Raw genomic sequence first — 23,743 nt, 5'->3', positions numbered from 1 at the left:
CACTCCAAAAGTCAGACAATCAAAGTGCGAGTAAAAGTGCACTAGCATTGTCCACAAAGCAGCTGAAGCAGTGATCAAATGCCCCCCATCTTCCTCACTCAAAGCGTGCATGCGATAACATCACCCCGTATACCAGAGCTACCTTCAGTGGCTTCTCAAGTAAATACAAAACATCTTGCCCATGTTCACACGAAAGGCACATGGAGATTAGACTCGAAAGAGGACTTCCTGCCTCCAAAAGGCAACGTGTACTTTGAATTGCAGGGGATAATCTACAGAGACCACGGGTGCCGTGTCTCTAGATCAGTAGACGACTCGTACCTTCATACGTGCTGTGAGAGCACTACAGACTTCTCGTTGAATCTACAGATCGCCTGAAAACCGTTTCCCTTGCTTAAGCTGCCGTATTCCCTTCTGCCAGCATTTTGCAGTTATGCCAAAACAGATTCTCAAGCAGTTTAGCCAGCTTTCCTTCAAATTACATTCCGATTTCTTGCTATCACATTTCTTGCGTCGCCATCGCAGTAAAATTAACTTTTTTTCATTACCGCACTTCACATTTTCTTTTTCTAAAAATGTTCGTGAAGTTTACTGCACAAAAAATTCACCTCTAATTTTGATTCTGTTCATCAAAAAAAGTTCGTTCATTAAGCAAGCAAATACGATAAATTTGCTGCCGGAGGTGTATTTGGCTGAAACCGGTGGCCAAAAGCGCACACAATATTCCCACCCGAGAAAAAAAAGAGACTCTGTAGAGGCATGTAAGCTACCGTATCAGTGTCCTGCTGCAGTTCCATGAAGGCGGAGAACTCGACGAGGCGAAGCTTGTGGGTGGCGATGGAGCGGCCCTCCCATGAGGGCGTCATGCCGCCATGCGGGGGAGGCAGCAGGTCAACGCCCGCACCGGCGCTGCCGGGGGGAGCCTTGGGGCTCTGCAGAGCATAGGGCTGCGACGCGAACGGCTTGACGCTGCGACGGCAAAGTTTACATGTGAGGGATAAAAGTGTAAACACGCACCATGATCACTTTTCTTTGTGCCCACGTATACAGAAGGCTCCCATTTAATGAGAACTGGGGTGAACCAAGAAAGCATGTTACATTTCGCAGAAGTCCTGTTTACTGAGAAATGAAGAGAGGCGCAGTATGAAGAGACAAAATCAATCATGTCAGACGCAGCTGTTTCATTTAAGCAGCAGTTGCGTTTAATAGATTTCCATTTACCGAAAGTGTACTGTAGTTCAAACAAACTCATAAGCCAATCATCGAACATCGATAGATTCCGACTACTCAGAGTGTCAGTTCACACTGTTATCAGGAAAAATTGTGATCCATGGGGCCAAGTGAATTCAGCACTATCATGACTTTTGCATTCATTCATTTCAGCAGAAGCCTAGAACATTGGATTTGAAACCTGACAGTGTTTAGATTTAGCCAGAAGAGTAACGTCAACTAATTAGCACATCACTGCAAATTGGCCTTGTAGATAGCCAAATTTCAGAGCCAATTTTTTGCAGTTAGGAACATTTAACAGCAACTGTTGTGACCATGCATATACCTATAGTCTATGGAACAATGTGAAAACACACCAATAAAACGAGGTGCTTTGTCTAGGTTTTCAGGCATGCAATTTCTACTGGTGTAACTCCAGATTATTCATAAACTTCCAAAAACTTTCATGAAATTTTGTCTTTGCTAATTAGACATTTATTCCACATGTCTCATTACCTAGTGTTCCACAACTCCACCTTGAAAGGAAAAACATAGCTTCACAAGTGAATACTGGAGCTCTTTGGCACACCACTGCACGAGTTCAGCAAAAAAAAAAGTATGGGCCTTTACAATGCATAATACTCTCCTGAAAAATGAAATCCTAAAATGTGACATGTCAACTCGTACATGTTTACATGTTTTGTTTTCTATTCAGGCTATTAAGAGGTTCAAGTTGGCCACACATGCTATCAAAGCTGTTCAAGTGACTCCTGATGTGCTCATTTTATGCATGAACTTCACACACTGTCGCCTTCATTATTCAATAGTAATCATAGGGAAACAATAAAAATGCTTACTCTTCAGAGGTTCCAGGCTGACCAATGGTTGGCTGCCAAAACTGAAAAATGAATGGCAGTTGTTCATGTCCAATTCATGTGCCACACGAAGTACTGTTGTACCGACAATATTGACAAAAATGTGTAAGTACACAAACACAGCTGTAAGTATAAATTATAAGCAATAGGAGTTAGCGATTGCTTGCAAAGCACATGACAAATTAGTTTGGAGAATATGGCTCATGCCCTGATGAAATCCACAAAACTGCATCCTTTCTGGTGAATCTTTGATGCTGAGTGAAGCTTACTATGCACAAGCAAACAGTGAGTGCAATGGACGGTTACGATGACCAAAAAAAAATGTATGATTGCTATTCTGCGTGTTACCTTCCAATTCATTGCTATCGCGTTCATTGCTCCGCCTTCAGACGCATCAGACGCTATTACTACGAGCTAAAATTAAAGTGATACTTCTAGTTTTTAAGTTGGCACCAAAATCGCAGCACCTGAATTTTAGTGGGATTTTTTATGTTGCAAAACATTTTGTTTTTACGGTCAGTCAACATAAGTAAAATTGGCTGCAACTACAAGTGCAGTCTCTGGCTGGGTTAAAATAAAATATTACTCATTTTTACCCGTCAGCGGTCGGATAGGATTCTAGTAGACGCCGCGTATTCTATTACATCATGTAGAATTGTTGCTCAAACATCAAGGCAGTGGCACCCCTTTTGTATTATTCTTGCAAGTGGTGACCTCGGTACAGTGACGGGGTGCCCTAAAGATGCGAGTAATCATTTTGTTTTTTTTAGCGTTCATTGTGCGATTAAGCATAATTTTTCTCCCAATATATATCGTGACACATTGAGCACCGGCGTAAAGTTGCCGCCCCTTTCTGTAGAATGTTTACGAAACAGCGAGAGAACGAGGAGACAGAAAGAAACACACAGGAAAGGTCGCTGTACTACCTACAAATGCGTTTATTTGTGCAAGAACAAATAAATACGCTTCTACGCATGCCAAAAAGGGGATTCATTGATTGATTGATATGTGGGGTTTAACGTCCCAAAACCACCATATGATTATGAGAGACGCCGTAGTGGAGGGCTCCGGAAATTTCGACCACCTGGGGTTCTTTAACGTGCACCCAAATCTGAGCACACAGGCCTACAACATCTCCGTCTCCATCAGAAATGCAGCCGCCGCAACCGCGATTCGAACCCCCGAGGGTCAGCAGCCGAGTACCTTAGCCACTAGACCACCGCGGCGGGACACCCCCAAAAAGGGGAGGGAGACTGAAAAGGTACATGCACCCTACCCTATATGGCTCTTCTATTTAATGATGCAGATAACCAATTTTCGTCTCTGTTAATGGTATTGAGGCTGTAATGACACATGCTGACCCTACTTTATGCATTTCGTAGGCCTTGCAGATTTCTCGAGCTCGAAAATTTTGATAGCTGCGAACAATGCACGTCTGCTGGAAAAATGGGTTGCACCCACACCTTGCGCAATGAATCGCCAAATTGCTACCTGTCTTCGTTCCACAATTGCTGGCATGTTCTCGCAACCTATCATTTACCCACCAGCCAGTCTGACCGATGTACCAGCCTCCACATGACACCGGGATCTGGGACATCACTCCTGTTTTTCAGAGGACATATGTAGAAGCGTAATTATTTGTGCTTGCACAAATAGGCGCATTTGTTGGTAGTTCAACGCTATTTCCTGTGCTTTTCTTTCTGTCTCCTCGTTTTTGCGCTGTTTTTCGGAGATGAATTCGTACCAACAAGTTCGAATCCATACGCATTTAAGTTTCATTAGAACTTTCGCTTGCCATCAAAACGTTTTTCCTGGGGCTTGTGAGGGCTGGAACAACCATCCTGTTCTCATTTTCGACATCAAGGATAACCAACGTATCCCAACTACTTTAACGAAAAGTAACTAACTAGTCCACCTTACGCTTTTTTGTTGTTTATTTTGTTATATTTGTGTGTATAGCACTAATGTTTGATACTGGTCCTCTTTGGAATGCATTGGCTCTAAGCGTACAATACATAAAATGAAACAACCGAAAAATTTTTCCAATCCCTCATAGGTCCTGTTGTCTCGCACTCCAAAACGCGCTCTCGCAATGTCCACCGAAGAAGATAAAGGCAAGCACTCACCGGCGCCCCTGTGTAGCTCACGGGTGGCACTAGGGAGGCTAGCCCGGCCTTGTTCTGCATGGCCGTGGCCGACACAATCTGCGCCGAAGACAGCGACGTCAGAGACTGAAGCGCTTTCTCCTTCGCCGCCGTATCCTGAAACGCCCGCAAGACAGCAAAATAAAAACAAGGACGCCGCCGTAGCAAAAGATAGTGCTCGGTGAAGATATACCTTTTGAAACAGTATGCTATGCTCACAAGATAGGGGCCACGAAAAGCGTGCTAAAGCACGGGAGACTATGCAAGCTTTTTTTTTTCTATCTTTTTTTGCGACACACACAACGAATAGCTCTTTCTTCCGAGCAGTTTCGACTGAGCATTTACTTCCAGCTTAATGAATTTCCAGCAAAATGTGTTTCGAAAATCATAAACAAGAAATTGACTGTGCTGATACAAGTTCAGAGTTATGTTCAAAGTTGGCTATGGCATCGGAGCGTTAGTTTACCTACTATAAGGGCCAATCAAACGCTAGAAAGAGCGATGAGTAATTGAATGAGTTCATTCAAAGAGCAGACCCTTTCTCGTTAGCCGCTAGGAACGTCGTGAACCCTTGCGGAGCAGATCACAATCACGCGGTTCTTAATACACGGCTTTCGAAAGCCACTTTCCCAGCATGGCGAAACAAATGTTAGCCCAAGGAATGCATCATTGCACTTGAACAATGAAGTACCACCGCCGCTATCAGCACATAAGGCAAGGGTAAGGATCCCCTTCATTTTTTTTTTTTTTTTTTCAGAGTCAGCAGCTGCACCTAACTTCAAGCAATTTATAAGTTTGTCGTAAAAGAGCTGCATACAGAATGTTCGCAGTATATCTCCGATTGGCATGCTTATAAACGAAGAGTTTTTTTTTTTTTTTTTTTGTGCGCCAAATAGGTTCAGTTTCCGGAAACGAGTACCATAACGGGGAAGACGACGACAGCAACAGTAGCGCCATCTTGCGATGCTTTCTTAAACTGCGGCACTGCATGTTATCACTCGTTGCTGCCAATATTTCCGAGCTAGTTGACAAAATACGGTCAAAGCGATGGTAGTTACGGTTTTACAAAAAAAAATGTAGTTACCATCATTGCCACGAGGTGACGTCACTATCACTGGCACGTCTTGATCCCCTGTTTCGGCGGCTGCAATTGGTATAAGGGACCAGCACTCGACAGCATTATGGACCTCTAGATATCCCAACCTAACGCAAGAACGGCCGCCCACGAAGGTATGACACGTCAATAGAACCCAGCATACAGGGCATGGACATTTAGGGGGTCTGGCCCATTCGCGACTGGAAATACTGGCTAAGATTTTCCCGTTGGTGTTGGCTACGTCGATGACATGCCCTGCTACTGGTATTTTGAACACGGGCTGTCGCTAGAAGCGACGTTTTCACAAGTGGTCTTCGTTCTACTTCACGGGTTGCTTTCTTGAAGGCAAGAATATTTTTAGAGCTAGCGTTAGCTCCAGCGAGAGCCAGTCTTGAATAATATATACGGTTTTTACTGATGCCACTAAAACAGCCTCGTTGGTGCACCAACATGATGGGACGCGAACTTTGTGATGCCAAATTGGCATTTTCGGTTCATCACACGCTGGTTTCTTCGTTGTTCATGCAGAAAGCCACAATAACGTTCCAGCGACACTGGTATCACACTGAACCAGCTTAATCATCACGTGGTTATACTGCCTTGACACATGCTGGAACCACACTGTGTGTCCGTGACGTCATGCGCAAGCTATCGATTCTATTTCTGCAATATTTCATATTCTCATGAACTTTTGCTCTGCTCAGATTGCCACCGACAAATGTCTCTTCCAGGCATGCACTCCTGAAACCCTAAAACGTTGAAGTGTCATTGCCGCTTCGCCTATAAAGGTTTATTTATGTCAACCGGATTCAAGTACGGCTTTCAACAAATGGCGCTAGGCTTAAAGCTCCTAAAGTAGGAAAAGAACACGCTCGCCAACAGAGTAGAGTGCTCATAAGCATGTAGGACAGGGTATATTTACGACCAACAAATTCAAGGTTCTATCTACTGTGGCATTGTTCCTATGCTAGTAAAAATACCTGATTTTTTCCCAGAATTTCTTCTGGGAATTTTTTTTTCTCTCCACACTCTCCAGTTTTTCTCCTCTCCAAAGGTGAGTTATTGTGAGTGGTTGTAAAAAGAAGTCTGCGATGGGCTGCCAACAGATATGCATCCTTCGCGTTTACGTTTTTTTTTTTTCTGCTTCTTATTGCAGAGATGGTTTCTTTCAAAACGCACAAACTAAAAGGCGAGAAAAAAACTGGCGAAATGAAAGGGAGACAAGCTGTGACACGTGCTTCCAACCTTGAGACCCAGTATGAATGATGTCAACTAAACTCGGGCGAGTCGTATACGTAGTAAAGGCACCCACCGAGCGAACAAGACACGTAAAAAAGCGAAACGCATAAAGAAAAACAGGGGCTATAGTGATCGGCACGAACGAGGCGGCGGGTTCCTTGCGAGAACCCGCCCCAAGTTGTCACGGCACGAAGCCAACTGGCAAACGTGTGAAAGTTGCTCGAGTAAAAAAAAAAAAAAACGGCAAGCTACTGCACCGAAGTCAAGGTACCGTACGATGGAAGGGAGGGGGGGGGGGGGGGGGGTCATTGTTGACGTTTTAGTTCGATGCGCAAAGAAAAAAAAAATACCCGCACGAAAAACGGGCACAGAACAGTACAGAAGCTAGGCCTAACCAAGAAAATCCTAAAACGAGTGCTTTTTTTTTTTACTTTCGTGAAATATGCGTCATGTTTTTTGGGCTTCTTGAACCTACAGGCGTTGAGAAAGAGCTTAAAAAAAAAAAAAAGCTGCCGCTTTTGCGTCGTTGAGAGTTGTGAAACGGGAGCTTTTTTTTTTTCTTTCTTTTATCTTCATTTTTTCTGTTTTTCTAGTGTTTTAGAGGCTCACAGCGGTAAGCAAGTATGCATCCGTTTGATATAGTTCATGGCAACATTAAAATATGGAACTATAGGTTTATTAGCATATTATCGAGTATAGGAAACAAAGAAATAAACGGGCCGCGGAAGAGTGGTTAGCGAATGCGTGCAGGCTTTTACCACCCGAGGCTTAGCTTCGCGCCTACCATATTTATAGAAAGCGAATGGTTCGCCAGACACTTGTTTAGCACGGATGATTGACTGCCCCACGCGTACTAAGCCAGCTGTATAGAAAAAAAAAAAACCCCGGCGTGCTACAGAAAGAGAAAACGCCTCTCCCATTCGTTCCGAGAAACTATAAACTAAGAAGTTATCGTTCGCGAGCTTCACTCGAGAGGCTCAACAAGGCGCAAGGCTTAAGCAGTACTTTGAATATTGCGAATCGGTTGCTGTACCGTCGACTGCACCCCCCCCCCCCCCCCGTCAAGATTTAAAAAGAAATTAAGATAAAACAAAGAAGGTGTTTAAAATGACAAATCATACTTCAAGAGTGCTTGTATCGTCATCTTCACCACTGTAAATTTATTAGCAGACGAGAAAATCGATATGAAATGTTTCACTTTTGAATTCTCCCGCCAAAAATTTTCAATCACGACGTCACAAATACGAATGCGTTTTTTTTTTTCCTTATTTTGGTCATACTGGTTCAACAAAATTTTCCAAAACTTGGTAAGTCACTGTGTCCCTGGGAAGACAACGTACTTCGTTTTTATTGGGTGGGAACTTAATAGGCCATTGCAGGAGTCATCAAAATATGCGACGTCAAGGCAATTTCCGCGGAAACTTTAAAAGGTGGCGTCGCCATTTTCATTTCATTTTTGTGCATTTTCTCTCTTGCGAAGCATCTGTTAGCACAAGAGACAGTAGGATTTGGCGTGTTTGTATAACACGATAAAGAGTGCTTACCAGCGTAAACGGTGGTACAGGAGGGGAAAACGACGGTACAGGAGGGGACAGGAGTCTCGTCTCGCCTCTTCTGTCCCCTCCTGTACCGTCGTTTGCGCTGGTAAGCACTCTTTATCATCTTCTAGCAGCAAGCGCTCTGTTTTTGGCATCGCGAAAGGCCTAATTTACCAACCCCCGGCCGCTGGCGCCGCTTCTGCTCAGGAGTTTGAGGAGAAGATTACCAGAGATCCATGTGTCAAAGCGCTTTCGCTCAAACTTGGAGACCAATACCCACATATACCGCGGTTATTACTCACCTTTAACTTGGACTGTATCTCCCGCGCTTTTCTCCTGGCCAGGACCTGAATGTGGCTGGACACCTGCTTCCGCGTCCGCGTCTTCCCCGTGCGCAGCTTGATGTACCTGGCGATGAGCTCATTGCGCCCTGCACCAAAATGCGCGAGACACTTTTACAAAAGAAATCGCAGCCTATACTCACGAGGCGGTAGACAGCCGAGCAATATATTGGCCGAGGTTTAACTCTTGTGAACGTTGTTATTATGAGCGAAAGGCGTGCTTGGCAGGGCGTCTCCAATGAATCTGCTCATATTGTAACAGAAGGTAGGGTTTATCGCAAATCGGATGCGCACGTCTGATGTTTAAATGCTGACGAAGACGGTCTTGTGGTCCGTGAAGCGGTTAAGAAAGGTGCAAGGGTTACGAGATGTTGGTTCTTGCTTATACGAAAAAAAAACACAGCAGAAAATTCAGACAAGACAAGACAGATTTTGTAGCCAGCCGTCTAACCATATCTACTGGATGACTGGATTCAACCTCTCGCTTGCGCTGAAGTGCCCGCACGGACGACGCATCCGGCCTGCTATACACGGTGAGACTGAGTGATTAAGTGCCGGCCAAGCGGCCGTTAAACCTCCTCCTGGTCACGTGACGCAGCAGCGGCAACCGCACACCTATCCAATCAGGTGGCGTGACGTCACATTTGCCACACTTCCGCGCCAGGGGCTCCAGGTCATTGTGACGCGATAAATGACCTTGGCAGTCATGGCGTAGTAGAGATTTCGCTCTAAAACGAATTTTCACTGGCGTTAACTTCAGAGCTTTGGATGTGACCACGCTCCAACAAACTGAAAGCATGCTCTACCGACAGCTTCGACTGTGCAGCACTTCAGCAACACCTGGTAAAACTTTTTTTTTATTTACAGGTACCTTACAGGCCCTTGGTTAGGGCATTGAGTAAGGGGGACTAACAAAGACATGTACAACAAGTAAAAAGGCGAAAGGTGCCAAAACGTAAGCTCGAGACATAAGTAACAAATAAACAAGAAATAAGTAAGTATAAATTGACACCATACATCGTTACCAAAAAACTAGAAAGATGCAGTTCATGGCACGCAGCAGTTAGGAAGTGTACAATACGTGTAAGTTAAAGTGGCACAGATTGTGGTATAATACACTGGGAAAATCATGAAAGCGCTTACAGGAAGTGTGAACAGTTCGTCCTAAGCAAACAAAAATAAAGCACAAAAAATAAGGGGGCAATAAGCGCATTAGAAAAAAACTTTTTGCACAGCATTATGAATGTCATATACATACAAGAACGAAGCTGTGAACATGAGTAACTTGTATTAGTTACTTTTTTCACTGTTTCGTTAAAGTACTATTAAGGCCGGAAGGCGCTACAGAGCGAAAAAAAAAATGTTACAAGACAATTTATAACGCTATTTAGAGTTGATGGCCATGGGTTTTCTTAGCAGTAGTACCCAAACTGTCGGTCTATGACACGGTTGTTCTATGGACTTCTTTTACGGAGAGGATTGCATCCTTTCTGGGCTGTTGCACTAGAGTACAAAAGCCAACGTCACAGCCTCGGTGGTGCATTTTTTGAAGGATCACGCGCGCTAACAAAAGCCCAGAGAGGACTATGGCGGCACCCAGAACGCCTTGAGTGAAAAGGTCTATACAATACAAGGTTCGTAGCACAATCTATAGTGCGGCAACAGAATCGAAAGTTGGGCTAGTGCGGCAAGATGTTAAGCAATGATCGCCACAACAATCGATTCCGCACGAACGTTGTCACGCCAAGACTTGTCAATTTCCGCTTGATTGCCCGCAGACCTACTAAGATCAGTCTACCTCGTTCTTGAAATCAGGCAAGCGTTCGCATTCATCCTTGTCCCGAATTGAAATTCAACATTGCAGTAATAAAATCAACAAAGGAGGAAAGAAGCATGAAATAGACTTGATAAAAAATCTGCCTTTTGACTCTTCGTGACTTCTGACTTGTCATGCATATAACTAACTGCCTTTAGAAAGACGCATTAACTTTGTGTAAGTGATTGAACTCTTTTTCAGAGAGTAGCGGAACTCAAAATATAGTTAAACGGTTTCTTTAAAAAAAGTCATCCACGCATGCCTCTTCCGAATCACTCAAAGGACTATCACATACTCTTGTTTTTCTTAAAGTGTATATTCCTCGTAACTTCAATGTGTCCAGCCTACTTCACGCAACCCGTTGAACAGCAGGTCACTTTATCAAAAATCACTTTATTAACGAGCTGTGTTGTTCGGTCTCTGATAAAAGTGATCGGAAAAAAAAATTATGCTTCTTCATCTAGTGGTATAGTCTGACGCAGCAACAAAACATGGACAAAGCAGTTGTGCGTTTATTGAAGGTGGCGAATCTGGAAGCCCATAACATAACCAACACGTCGACAAAAAAATTTTTATTTTATTTATGTCGGTTCACTGACAAAGACGAGTCACCATTTCGTGACGATCAGTCCAAACTCAGGCATACAGCGTTGAATGACTTCTAAAAACGTATTTCAGTTTTCTTTTTGGCAATGACGAACGACTTAAGCAAGAAGCTGTGAACTAGTAAATGACCACTATGAAACACAGACTTCGCATACAATAAAGAGAAATGTAATTTTCTATTTATTACATGTAAAGTAATGTAAAGAGTCTGTCATGGCTTCGAACACCCTAACGATGACCGGTACATACATATATATATATATATATATATATATATATATATATATATATATATATACATATATATATATATAGGCAAGAAAGAGACGACGAAACTTTCGTGGAAGCGTCTTTACTAAACGTTTTCAGCTGGTGGACCAGCCTTCGTCAGAGTATGTATGTATATATATATATATATATATATATATATATATATATATATATATATATATATATTGTGTGTGTGCGCATGCACAGACAAGTGTGTTGACCTGACGTGCGTGCCGAAGCATCGCAATATGATGTTATGGCGGCTCCAGCGCCTGACGCGAAATCTTGTCTCGAGTTCTCGACAGCGCCGCAAAGAGCTGCGTATACGCGGCGACGCTGCTCTCCGCGCACTCTTCTTCTTCTTCGAATGAAACCGGATTCTTTTTGCAGCTGGAGCCATTCGCGACTTCTCTCCCGAACCGTCGCTGCGTTTCTTTCTCCGAGTATCCCTCATCCGATACGAAGCTCGAATCTATTTGCTGTCTCTTCCTCTTTCCTTTTTTTATACTCGTCGCTTTGAGCGTCATACGGCACCGCCTCCCCCCTGTTCCTTTCGATACGCCTTACAACTTCGCGAGGACGCCAAGCTTCTGTCTCCTCCGCATCCTCTTGTGTTGCTGCTGCGACGGCGTCTGCAACGGGCATCGCCGTCCGCTTTGATCCTCGCCCTCCGCTGCTCTTTCCTGTCTTTTTCGTTGACTGCAGTTCCCTTCTACAGACGGCGTCGTAGCGCCAGCATCCGTTTCCAAGGGATGGCCCGCGTTCCACGCATTCCACAGCCGGTCGTCGCGCCGCGAATCCACTCGTCGCGTCGCGACTCGCCTTCTTTTCCTTTTTCACCCGCAGCTAGGGGGCGCGAGCATCCTGTCCTCTTCGCACCACGCTCGATCCCCGCGTCCTTTTTGAGTCTCTTGTCTCAGCCGATCACTTTGCGCCTTTTTTTTTTCGTACTCGTCTAAGACATTCGTAACAGGGTGGAAAGGGGGGGGGGGTAGAGTTGTACATTGACGTGCGGACGTCCAACAAAAGATATGACCTGCATGCGCGCTCAAACCGCCAGGAGGCGGCGGCGCGCGCATCGTTCGAGCGCGCCTGGCACAAGCTAAGTGTTTTTCGGTACGGCCGATACGCAGCGAAGCAGCAAATGTCACACACGGTGCACCTTGGACATTTAACCAATGTTGTGCGAGGCGTCTATCACCATCACGCGAGAAATGCGTTCTTAATGCACTCCATGTGGTTACGCGCAACCATAGCTATACACACATAGGGGCGCAAGACTACACAACGCAGTATAAGAAAAACCACGTGGAACGCACGTGCGGCAACTTTCTGCAAGGCGTCACGGAGAAAGCGAGTCGTAAGTACAGTGCACGCGGTTGTTTGTACCATTGTCTTCAGGACTGTGCGCCGGCAGATTGAAAAGCTTGCCGACGTGCACTGTCGGAGGCCATGCTGCCAACAGAGTTTCACAATGATACGTTAGAAGAAAATGTGAAGCAAGTGTCTATGGGAGCTGGAACTCATGGATCTTGAGCCATAATGTGAATGATGGGCAATACATGGAAGAAGCTGTGTAAAATTGTCGTGGTATAGTAACTCTTCAACCAGCCACTCACCCTGCGTACTATTATGCCCCGAGCCAGAGGCAAGTTCGGGGAACATTCGCGCTTGTTATAGCGTAATTAGCACTTTCAAGAGCATTATCTCTGCGCAGGCGCCTTGCGTTTCATTCTCGTGGTGAAACGCTTGGCTGGCCATCACCACAGCTATGCGCATGCGCAGACCAGCGCCAAGTGTCACGCCTCGCCTGCTCCGAGTTTCATACGATTCCCCTTTCCCTCTCCCTCTATGCCTCTGTAAGTGAGCCAACGTTATTTAGCACGGCGCTTTATTTGCATAATGTATGTGGCGAAACGCTCCTGACTGCGAAGACGAAATTAATGAGAATAATTGCCGACTAGGTGAGTCCGACGAGCATGAAGACCGCGGGAGTTTGGGTATTCTTTCAACACAGCTTGTCATAAGCGCTGCGCGTATGAAGGGCCCGGCAACGTACTCGGTAAGCACACCCTACAAAAATTAACGAGCGACAGGTGGTGTGGGGTTACGGCTACGGATAATAGAATAGCAGGATATACACTCAGCAACAGCCGCAGAAGGCATAGATTCTTCGAGAACTCGTGATTATAAAGCGAACGGAAGTACTAAATGGTCAACAGCTGACATAGGGAAAATATGGCCCCCAGAGCTGTTGGGGAAAACAATTCCCTGAAAAAAAATATGTCGGAAAATATAGTCAATCAAGATTTCTTATTCTCCATATATAAAGTCACCTAATGCTCTGGTGCATAACAAGGGCACTGAATTTCTGTCTAACCAATGAAATAGCATCATAAATGTTATGTTCAAGTAAAACTTCTTGCTTGAAATATTACTGACTAATATTCGAATAAATGAATAATATTATTTATTCTGGCATGTGATACGGTAACATGCCACCGAGATCAGGCAAAAGGAAACAGAAGTAAATGCTTCCTGAATAGGCCAATATCCCGGCACGTGAACAAAAAAAAAACAAGGACAGCGGTGAGGTAAGCGAAAATATCCAGAGCAGCACAATTCAAAAGCATCACTGTAAATAATTCAAAATCAAAATATACATAGAGCAGATAATATCCCGATGTGTTATCCCGATATATAGATCAGTTATCCCGGTGTGACCTAAAACCAAGTATTATAACAAATGGCACATGCAGAAAGAAAAAATTGTAAACCTCCCTGTACGGAGGAGGGTTCTGATCTGTACAGATTTACCCACCTTCGGTTCACGGGCGTGAATTTTGACCAACTTCCGCGAACTCTTCACAGAAATGGCCAAGAACGTTTAGATGCTAAGCAGCCATTTGACTCACGTGTGTAACGCCGTACGTGCGTGCGTCCGTACGAACGCGCCGCAACGCGTTCCGCTCGCCGCAGGTGTCAACTCGGGGCCAATTACGCCCCGCCGCAGCTGCCCGTTGACATCACGCTCCCCTCGCATGCACTCGCTGACGTCACTCTCTCCCTCACCCGCAGCACGCTCACCGCAGCGCCCGCAGCTGCCAGCTCCTCCACCTGCTCTCAAGACTTCTCTGTCAATTCACCCTCTCCACCACCCATAACACTCGTCCACCTAGCTGCCGATACGTTAATCCAAGTCCGCGAAATCTGGTTTGGGAACCCGGTCACCAAGGACTCAGGGGTAACGAACAGGCCGATCAGGCCGCCCACGCACTCTCTTCCCGGGCTATCTCCCTGTCTTTGGAAGCCTACTCGCAATCAGACAATTCGGCCCTTTCATTCAAAGATATTACCAATTACTACAAAGAGGAGAACCGGCGCTATCCAGACCCTTGTAAGGGACTGCATCGCGCTGACGAGCGCCTCCTTTTAAAACTGTTTACCAATACTGTACTTTGCCCGGCGGTGCTAAAACATTTCAATTCATCCTTTGATGGCACGTGCAAGTTCTGTGGTGAGGTGGCTGTCACCTTCCACATCGTCTGGACGTGCCAGTCTAATCCATCTATCCCCCCCAACCCCAATCCCACGAGAGAGGACTGGGAGGCGGCCCTGCTCGGCTGTCAAGACCTGAAGGCCCAAGAGGTTCAACGGGCGCGGGCGGCGTTGCTTGCCAATGGAGCTCCGGAATAGGGGTTCCACCTAGTGCTGCGAGGGTAGGAGGCCAATAGGGCCCCAAACCAATCACCTCTCTGTAACCATTTAATGGTTATTAAATGTTTCACCACCCCCACATCCCACGTCTGCGTTTCAAACAAAGGTTCACTCGAATAAAAGCTACGCAGAGTTTCGCTTCAAGACATTCTTCTAGCACCCGTGTCGATACTAGTTTCAAGCAGGTCAAAGCCGTGCGCCCCGCCGCTGCTTCGCATCTCATCAGGGTTCTTTTCGCAGAGATGTTCCATAATTTGGAAAAGCTGCGCCTTGGCAAAGCAATCGCTGAAACGTCTGAGTAGGACAGCTCGAAGTAATGAAGCAATGCAGCTGGCCAGCGGTCACTACCGTAAGAGGTAACTGGTACAAAGGCAGTTACATGAAACCCCTTCCCTCTTTTTTTCTGCAAGTTGAAACTGTCATGTCATCGCATGCGGAAGAAAAAGAAAGAAAGAAAGAAAGAAAGAGAAAAAGAAAGAAAGAAAGAAAGAAAGAGTGGGTCATGGAAAAAGTGACACGACGTTTTAAAAGACCCGATGAGCAAGATCGCATAAAGAATAAAAACTAAAGACAGAACGCCCTTGGTGCCAGCAGCGCGTGTTTCGCATCAACGTTAGGCAGTGCATGCCATACAAACACACAGGCCACAGATGACTGCGCCCCACACACGAACAAGAACGAGAGAGAGAGTACAACCCGCAGTAAGACAAGGGCGCGCAGTTCTCGCATTCAGGCGCGTCCGCGCGGCTCAAGACGCGAGCCACATGTGCTTCAAACGACGTAGTTTGTTGAGTCCCAGCGCTTATAGTACAGAATGCCGACCGCAGATAGACCTACCCCTCTTCCTCATTACCCTCCCTTCTTCAGGCTCTCCTCTGTTGGAGCGCATCGGGTGTCGCTGTTCGAAGGCCGCGTAACATGCAGGGGAAAGATATACGCAAGATGATCATGTGCGGTGCGTGCACCATGCATTGTGGAAGAAATACCAATGGAGCCCAGCGACAAAGCGCATCAGGCTTGCCCGTCCAACGGACCGAAAAGGACTCGGGTTTTTGCGGAGCATATTCAGTCACCGCAGCTCCTGAGACGACGGAATTCGCCCGCTCTGTACGCACGAGATGGTACGGGGAATTGAGGAAGTCAAGGGGCATTCATTGTGGGCGCCACCGAGTGGCTGACTTATTTGATTATCTTTTCTCTCTTTTTCTCGCAGTTAATAGAAAGTGAGGTTCTGCGACAAACGGCGTAGCATTATTGAGGAGAAACTGCGGCGTTAAGCGTTCGTTTGTTTGGGAGGCGAGTTTACTCTGCCACACAAATCACCCGTGCGTGGAGACACCTCTGAGCAAGCCAGGAGTTCCGTAAACGCTGGCAGGATAGTGTATTTTTGAAATAGGGGGAGAATTTTCGTGTTCCCCAACTACTGACACGAACTTTGGTATGAAACCACGCTATTTCGTCACAACAGCCAGTATGGTGATGGTGCAGGATACAGTATGATGAACGTTTTATAGTGCAAGATCCAGTTATGGCAAAACGGCGAAACATTCAAGTACCTGGCGTTACACAAAGTGTGTGCCCATTTGCCTTTCCGGTAAGACTGCATCGGTCTTGTCAGGGCACCTTCACATCTCGTATTGCTGTTTCTTTCACGACTACAGAAGTGTTCAGGAGGTCGTTTGTGTCCAACATTGGGCCAAAACACTTCTAAGTGCAGCAAGACCGCGAATGCCAATGTAGGGTCTATAATCCTGCCAAATTATTTCCAATGTCGGGCTAAGCTTGTCCCGATTCCGACGTGCTACTAAGGTGCAGACTGTCTAAGGGAACAAAAATGAGCAACCATGCAATCCTATGTTATCGTTTTTATCTAATAAAAATGCTATTACACGGTGAGGATATCATCATTCCGAAGGCCATTCAGGGTGTGGGGAGGATTGGTCCGTTGGCTCGTTGCATCACCCCCCCTCCTCATTACTTCGTTAATGTATGGGGCAAGCTCCCCTTCACTAAGCGGCCAGCCCCTGTATCCCCCCCCCCCCTTGCGATCACCTAGTCTACGACCACGACGGGAAGAATGTTGATTGATTGATTGATATGTAGGTTTTAACGTCCCAAAACCACAACGTGATTATGAGAGACTCCGTAGTGGAGGGCGCCGGAAATTTCTACCACCTGGGGTTCTTTAACGTGCACCCAAATCTGAGCACACGGGCCTACAACATTTCCGCCTACATCGGAAATGCAGCCGCTGCAGCCGGAATTCGATCCCGCGACCTTCGAGTCAGCAGCCGAGTACCTTAGCCACTAGAACACCACGGCGGGGCAGAGAAGAATGTTCAACTAATGCACTTGATAACCAGATTGTGCTGCGCTAAAACCGGTAACCGTTGCTTAGCTCTCCACCTATGTCACCAAGTGTGCGATGAGGCGCTACACCGGAATTCCTCGCCGACCGAGACACAGCAAACAGTGCCTTAGGTGCGTAATCACGACAAGCTAGATAGTCGCAACGCTCGAAGACAAACGACGCAGTCCTACAAAGCGACGTCCAAGGGTGCGCGCATTAAAGATTACGCGCTCAAACGAACGGAAACGTTAGAGCCAACATGACTTAGCCCATCAACGCAAGAATCACTCGACGGCCTTCCCAAATGTTCCGGCAGACTGGAGAAGAGTTGTGCGCCCCCTGGCCACGAAATCCGGAAGCAAAGCCATCAGGGGGCGAATAACAGAGAAAGACACAAGCCCCGTCGCACCCATCTACAGCGGTTGGCCCACTGCCGAGACAACGAAAGGCCCCAGAAACCTTCGAACGAAGCTTGCAAGAGACCGGGAGAGCCCGCGTTTACTCTCCCCAAACTTCCCCCGGCCTCCGAGCCCATCACGAGAGTCCCAACCCCAGCCCACGCTGGATGAAAGCCACGAGAGAACAAAGCAAGTCGTGGAGAGGGAAAAGGAGTGGGGGCATAGCCCTCTCTCTTGCTTTCTTCTGACGGCTGTAGCCCAGTCCAGGCTTCCAGGCGTGCACATGTTCGTTCGCTCTTCACCTAACGGTATACCACCAACGCTCTCTCCTTGCGACGTTCCCTTCAATCTCTTTCCCTTTACGGTACGCCCTCTCTTTGAAGCCGGGGTGCGCACCCGGAGCTGCTAGAATGAGCCTAGAGTGCGTCACGTAGTCACCAGGGGTCCCTCTCGGCGCTTCCCACTCATGACGTCAAAGCCGCCGTTCAAGCCGAGGAGGAAAGTGGCAAGGAGGGGTACTCGACTGTGCGACGCGCGCTAGCGTGACGCCGCCGGAACAGCGTGGAATGCGAGGAATGTGCAATTACGCTCCGGCGCAGCTCGCCATACGATGGCGCTGCGGCGCTAGTCCCGGGTTCTGCGCTCATCAAGGAGGGCTCGCTCGCTCGCTTTGCCGGTTGCAGCGCGCGCGGCTATAGCTCTGGGACTCAGGAATGCGTGGAATGTCCGCCTGGCTCGATCACCGAAGCTCCGGACGGCGAAATATACGCAGCCCCGAGGGGTGGATGCGTTTCGGAGAATGGAGGGATGGGGAGTGGGGAATAGAACCTTCTGGCGAAACGGTAGTACAAGGCGGGCCCGGACGCGAGTGTTATACGAGACGACGGTGATGAAAGTTTTTTTTTTTTTTTTGCTTGATGCGATATTTTGCATTTTGTTCCTTGCTCCTTCCTCCAGGCGAGCATATCATTTGTCTCGAGTTTTTGTTTTTCTTATATCTCCTTTCCTTCTTTTTTTTTCTTCCTGTCCTCCGTCTACGGTGTACCGTTTTCATTCCACTAAAACCTTGCGAATTGCTCTTTTTATTTACCGTTTCAGCCAATCACTTTTTGTTTGTCTTCGTACTTCGTGAATGTTTTCACCAAGACGTCTATATATATATATATATATATATATATATATATATATATATATATATATATATATATATATATATATATATATATATATATATATACCCGCCGTCTGGTGTCAGCGCCTACACTTAGTATTGTTTCCGTCTATCCCCCTCCCCTTTTTATTTCCTTGCGCGCTCGACATGAACCTCGTACGCGTTTTGTTATCCCCGATTTATATTATTCCTCCTCATTCCATCCTTCTCTCTCTGTCTCATTGACTCTCGGTCCCCTAGCGTATCTTCCTCCTACACCATTGTCACCGTAGTTGCTTTGGTTTTTTTTGTTTTTTTTTTCCTGCAGATGCCTTACGAACCTCGTATTCCAGCGCCAGCGCGATGTCTTCTTTTCGGTCTAGATGTTGACGATACGAAGCTTTATTCGTTCGTTTTTCCTTTTCCGTTCATTTATTCCCGGCAAAGTGATTTTGTCCTCGAAAGCTCACTGTGCTACCGCGTTGAGCGTGGCCTTTTATATTTCGTGCACACTGCTAGCTTAAACAGTCCGCACCTTTCCCTTTCATTATGCTCGCTTCGTTCACCACTACGGTCATCGCCTATCCCTCTCATCCCTCGGCCTTCCTAGCTTCCCGCTTTCCCTCCCTCCTTGCTTTCTGGAGCTAGACTCTTCAGTGTTGCTGACTGTGGCGATGGCTTTATGCTCGGCTTGTCTTATTTTCAGGCTTCGGCCTCGTCAGTATGCTCTCGTCCCATTTCGCCACCCATTTTCCCTATCCATCTGTTTCGCGCTTTCTTTCTGCGATAGCTTGAATATCCCCCCACATAGTCATTGTATATGAGGCCAGACTCTGGCTGAAACTGCCGAAATAAACGCTTCCGTTGTTATAGTGCTACCTGCGGACAAACTAAACATACACTTAGTTTTTGCTGCGGCTGCTTGTCGTTTGAAGAATTACAGTTTACCGACGAAACATGCGGGATCGGGAACACTGGTTACGAGATCTTCAAGAATCAAGGAGACACGCTCACGCAAAGTAACTGTGCGAAATTTAATATCGCAGAGCCCTCCATCGGAGGCATCGAAAACTCCAGACTGCAGTTGCGTACTTGTTTTGCCTAACTCCTGGCATAAAGCATTCGCTTGGCTGCGAGATAATCGTTAATACTCTGGCTACTGCCGTAGCCAGGGGTAGATGTTCTCGAGGTTTGTGTTTGAAGCACCGTTCCCTCATAACAAAATTCAAACTACTCTTCATTATTTTCTTTCGACACCCGCATGGACGCGACAGAAGAGTGAGCGTCGCGTATTATTGTCGCAAAAAAAAAACTCCACAAGCAGCTGGTATACAAGCTCTGCTGGTGCACCTGCCATCAGCGACGCCTGATACCCGCTATTCGCAAAAAGCCCAGCCAACGTCCAGCCGACGTGGTCCAGCAACGGGCGTAGGAGGACAAAGCGGAGAGTGAAACACAAAAGGCGGGTCGCAAGAGGCACGCATACTCGACCAGGGCACGATAAATCAAGGAGGGATTAAGTGCCACGAGCCAGTCGAAAGACGTGTTTCGATAACCTTCGCTCCGCGCGTGCGGCTATCTGCGCAGCTTCTTTCGCGGGCCGCAAGACCCGGTCAACACAGAAAAGAAGAAAAAAAACAGTACCGTAACACGCACGCGCGTATGCGAACGGAAGGAACCATAGGTAGTTTTCGCGTTGTTCTTACGTTGGCTCGACGAGGGAGGGGTCGTAGTTTCGTATCACATCCCGCCATCGCACGCACGCAGCTGCCTATATCCCTAGCGAGGCCGTTAAGAAAACCACGGCGCGTGGCTGGATCACGCGCGCCGTGCACACACACACATAGCGGAAGCAACATCGCGAGCAAGATCAGATAGGGCCAATATACTTCGCAAAGCGTGCCAGCAAGCGTGCCTGCAGTGCCTGCTGCGCGCTGCAGGGCAGTGTGGTACTCTTGATTTTGCCGAAAGTACGGCACACCCCACGCCTACGCAAGTGGTGGGAATTGTATATATATTTTTTGTTTGTTTACAAATAAGGTTTCCGCAGAAAGACCTGGGGTAACAGTGAGCAGAATACAGTTTGCGTGGACGCAAGCGTATTCGCTGGAACGCAGCGTGCTCGGTATAGCGCTGACTGGCACTGGCGTAGCTCGGTAAGAAAGGAGGTTCGTCAGGGCATCCGAGGCCTAAAAATTTCGCCTTAATGTTAACAATGGCGTATAATAACAAATACGAGAAATTATAATCAGGCTCACGAGTACAACTCAGCACGTTATCAGTGACAAAATAGAGACGTAGCACGAGGTGGCGATGTTGTAACCTTGGCAAGTTCCGCCGCGAAGACACAAGTCCTAAGAAACACAGTGGACGCTGCTTTTTGGTTCCTGAATGTGCTCGTGCTGGCACCTCATAAGAAATACGGCAATGAAACAACCAACCAAAACAACAGTACTGCTCGAGGTAAAGCCTGGATCACAGGGCAAGTCAGACAGGGCCATGATAACGCTAAGCGAATTCAGGACAACCTTCACTGTGAAGTGCATTCATGTCACATTCATGAAAATGCGCCGCCTAGTTTGAGCAGCCGAACAACGGTAGTAACATGAGAACGGTAAACAAATAAACTAGCAAGCAAAGAGCGCCAGACATGAAGAAAAATTTAAAAAAAAATGCCACCACATCCACGAAGTGAATGATGATGAGTGGGCGAAGCTCCGGAGGTAAACCTGGTAAACCATGAATCCTCCGTACATTTTGCCCACTCGATTTTATTGCAACGCTCCCCCTAGCGTACGTCGCCGCACTATATCGAACGATGACACGCGCCATATGTGGCATCATTCCTATTTTATAACACCTCGCATCTTTCATAATCAACTACACCTACCGCCGTCTAGTTTATAACATCTTGCATCTTTTGGATGGATGGATGGATGGATGGACGGACGGACGGACGGACGGATGGATGGATGGACGGACGGACGGATGAATATGGCTGTACCCTTTAGATCGGGCGGTGGCTAGCGTAATACTTAATGTCGTCAGCTACAAGTACCGCCATCTAGTGAACACTGCAAGAACTGAACGAGAGGTGGCTACATACAGGGGACGCACAGCCCACGCCTTAAGGAGCTTCGCTCCTAAAAAGGGGGAAGGGAGGTCCCGCTACTAGAGACTGTCGAGGGGTAGACGCTGGGCCACTCCTCTCTGGTTCAGCCTGGGTGCGCGCGAAAAGAGCGAAGCGCATGAAAGGCACGAGTGGCTCCCGAATCGACAATAAACCTTGGTGACCTATGAATGTGGGAAAGGAAAATGACAACACATAGGCGCAGCGTGTCCGCGCAGTCATTCCCCTTCAGAGCGTAATGATCATACGTCGACGTCAAAGCATGGGTCACCCGTTTTGTGGCTGCACATTGAAAGAGGTTACACTCACATTGAAAGAGTGGAACACATTGCAAGAGTGGAACTGCACACTGAAAGAGTGGAACTAGCAGAAGAGTGCGCGCAGTGAGCAAGACTACTTATGTAGCCCGCCTTCTTCAACTAATGCAACACCCCCTCCGCGCATCGACCCTGCCACGTAGATGAATGATGTCACGTGGCATCCTGACGTAGCCGTGGAGTACATCCACAGCAAGGAGGCACCTCCTTGATCCACAGTGACAAACTGAACGATGTTAGGTATCGTTTCTCCCTGTACGTGTCCGTACATGTGCCATGGCTCTTCCCTGACTGAGAAATAACCATTACAAAACAAAAAAAAAATGGGGGAAGGGAGGAAGCCTGTTCCAACTGCTTCACACAGCACGTGTCTCGACGCAGCGGGGCGCCAGCATCGACGCACGCTGTAGTTCTTTTATTACTGCTGATCATCCTATTTAAAGTGAACTATTCTTTCAGTGGCGCTCTCCAAGTTAGTGTAAAGAACACAACAAACATGTACTGGGGCACACACTTTAGTTGCACAAAGTACAATAGAAACTATCCCGAAAATTTCTAATTGAGAATATCCGAAGCACAAGCGGGCACTGAACGAAGGGAGCGCAATGTGGTGTAAGAATCCTGGAAGCAGAAAATTAATTTTGACAAAGTGGCCTTTTTTGTTTGGTCTAGTTGGTTCAATGTATACAAGCATATCAGTGCTAGCAGACGCGGACGAAAAGGACACAACGGGACAAGCTTCGTGTCACCCTTTGCGTCTTTCACGCACGTGTCTGCTGGCGCGATGACACCTTTCGACGAGAGAGGCTAGTCGACGACTCGACAGGTGAACCTGTTATCGCCGAAGGGGCCTCACCACGTTCTAACCCTAGGTGGTTGAAATTTCCGGAGCCCTCCACTATGGCGTCTCTCATAATCATATGGTGGTTTTGGAACGTTAAACTTCACATGTCAATCAATCAAGGGGCCTCGCCATCCTTGTCGGGTCAGTTCATCAATGGATGGATGGATATGACTGTACCCTTGAGATCAGGCGGCGGCTAACGCCACCTAGCCGTAATACTTAGTGAACCAAAAACTAGATTTATCTTTTTTCCCTTTAAATAGTGAAGGTGAGGACTGGTACTTTGCAGTGAAGGGCTTAATTTTCACTCGTGCCTTGATTTTAGCCACCGATCAGATAACCTTCTAGGTATTTCTACCAGCTTAAAGTCTACTTTGCCGCCCTCCCTGTCCCCAAACACCACTGCTTTGAAAAACTCTGCCCCATCATCTTGAACCATAGGGTTCAGTGTTCGGCAGTTTCCTCCTCCTCTCCACACGATAGAAAAAGCAATAAGAGCGACACCACCCCACGAAACTGACTAATGTTGAATTCCAATGACAGAGTTGGAGCAGCTGATGGACTCAGTGGGACTCAGCACTCGACCCTGGATTAGAGCAACTCTCGCCAGTGGAACACAATTGACCACCAGAAATCTGCAAGGTGGCTTTCCTGCAAACTTGTTTTCCAGGAAAAAGGTCTCTTTCACAGACTGCTTTTCACA

At 46.9% G+C, this 23,743-nt stretch overlaps 1 protein-coding gene across 2 annotated transcripts in view; it reads right to left on the bottom strand.

The window, feature by feature from the left end:
* The window catches only part of sd (TEA domain transcription factor 1 homolog scalloped), a 237,377-nt gene that overhangs the window by 17,786 nt on the left and 195,848 nt on the right, over positions 1-23,743 (bottom strand). The window contains exons 5-8 of one of the 2 annotated variants that reach the window (XM_075871106.1): positions 8,404-8,531; positions 4,211-4,345; positions 2,067-2,107; positions 771-969 (exon numbers count right to left, since the gene is read on the bottom strand). In XM_075871106.1, coding sequence (XP_075727221.1) covers positions 771-969; positions 2,067-2,107; positions 4,211-4,345; positions 8,404-8,531 — 503 coding nt within the window. The remainder of the gene's footprint in view (positions 1-770; positions 970-2,066; positions 2,108-4,210; positions 4,346-8,403; positions 8,532-23,743) is intronic. The other variant, XM_075871107.1, reaches the window with a different exon arrangement.

The sequence above is a fragment of the Rhipicephalus microplus genome, chromosome 8 (genome assembly GCF_043290135.1).
Source record: "Rhipicephalus microplus isolate Deutch F79 chromosome 8, USDA_Rmic, whole genome shotgun sequence".
In the NCBI taxonomy this organism is placed as follows: domain Eukaryota; kingdom Metazoa; phylum Arthropoda; class Arachnida; order Ixodida; family Ixodidae; genus Rhipicephalus; species Rhipicephalus microplus.
This window is presented reverse-complemented; position numbering and strand designations above follow the sequence as displayed.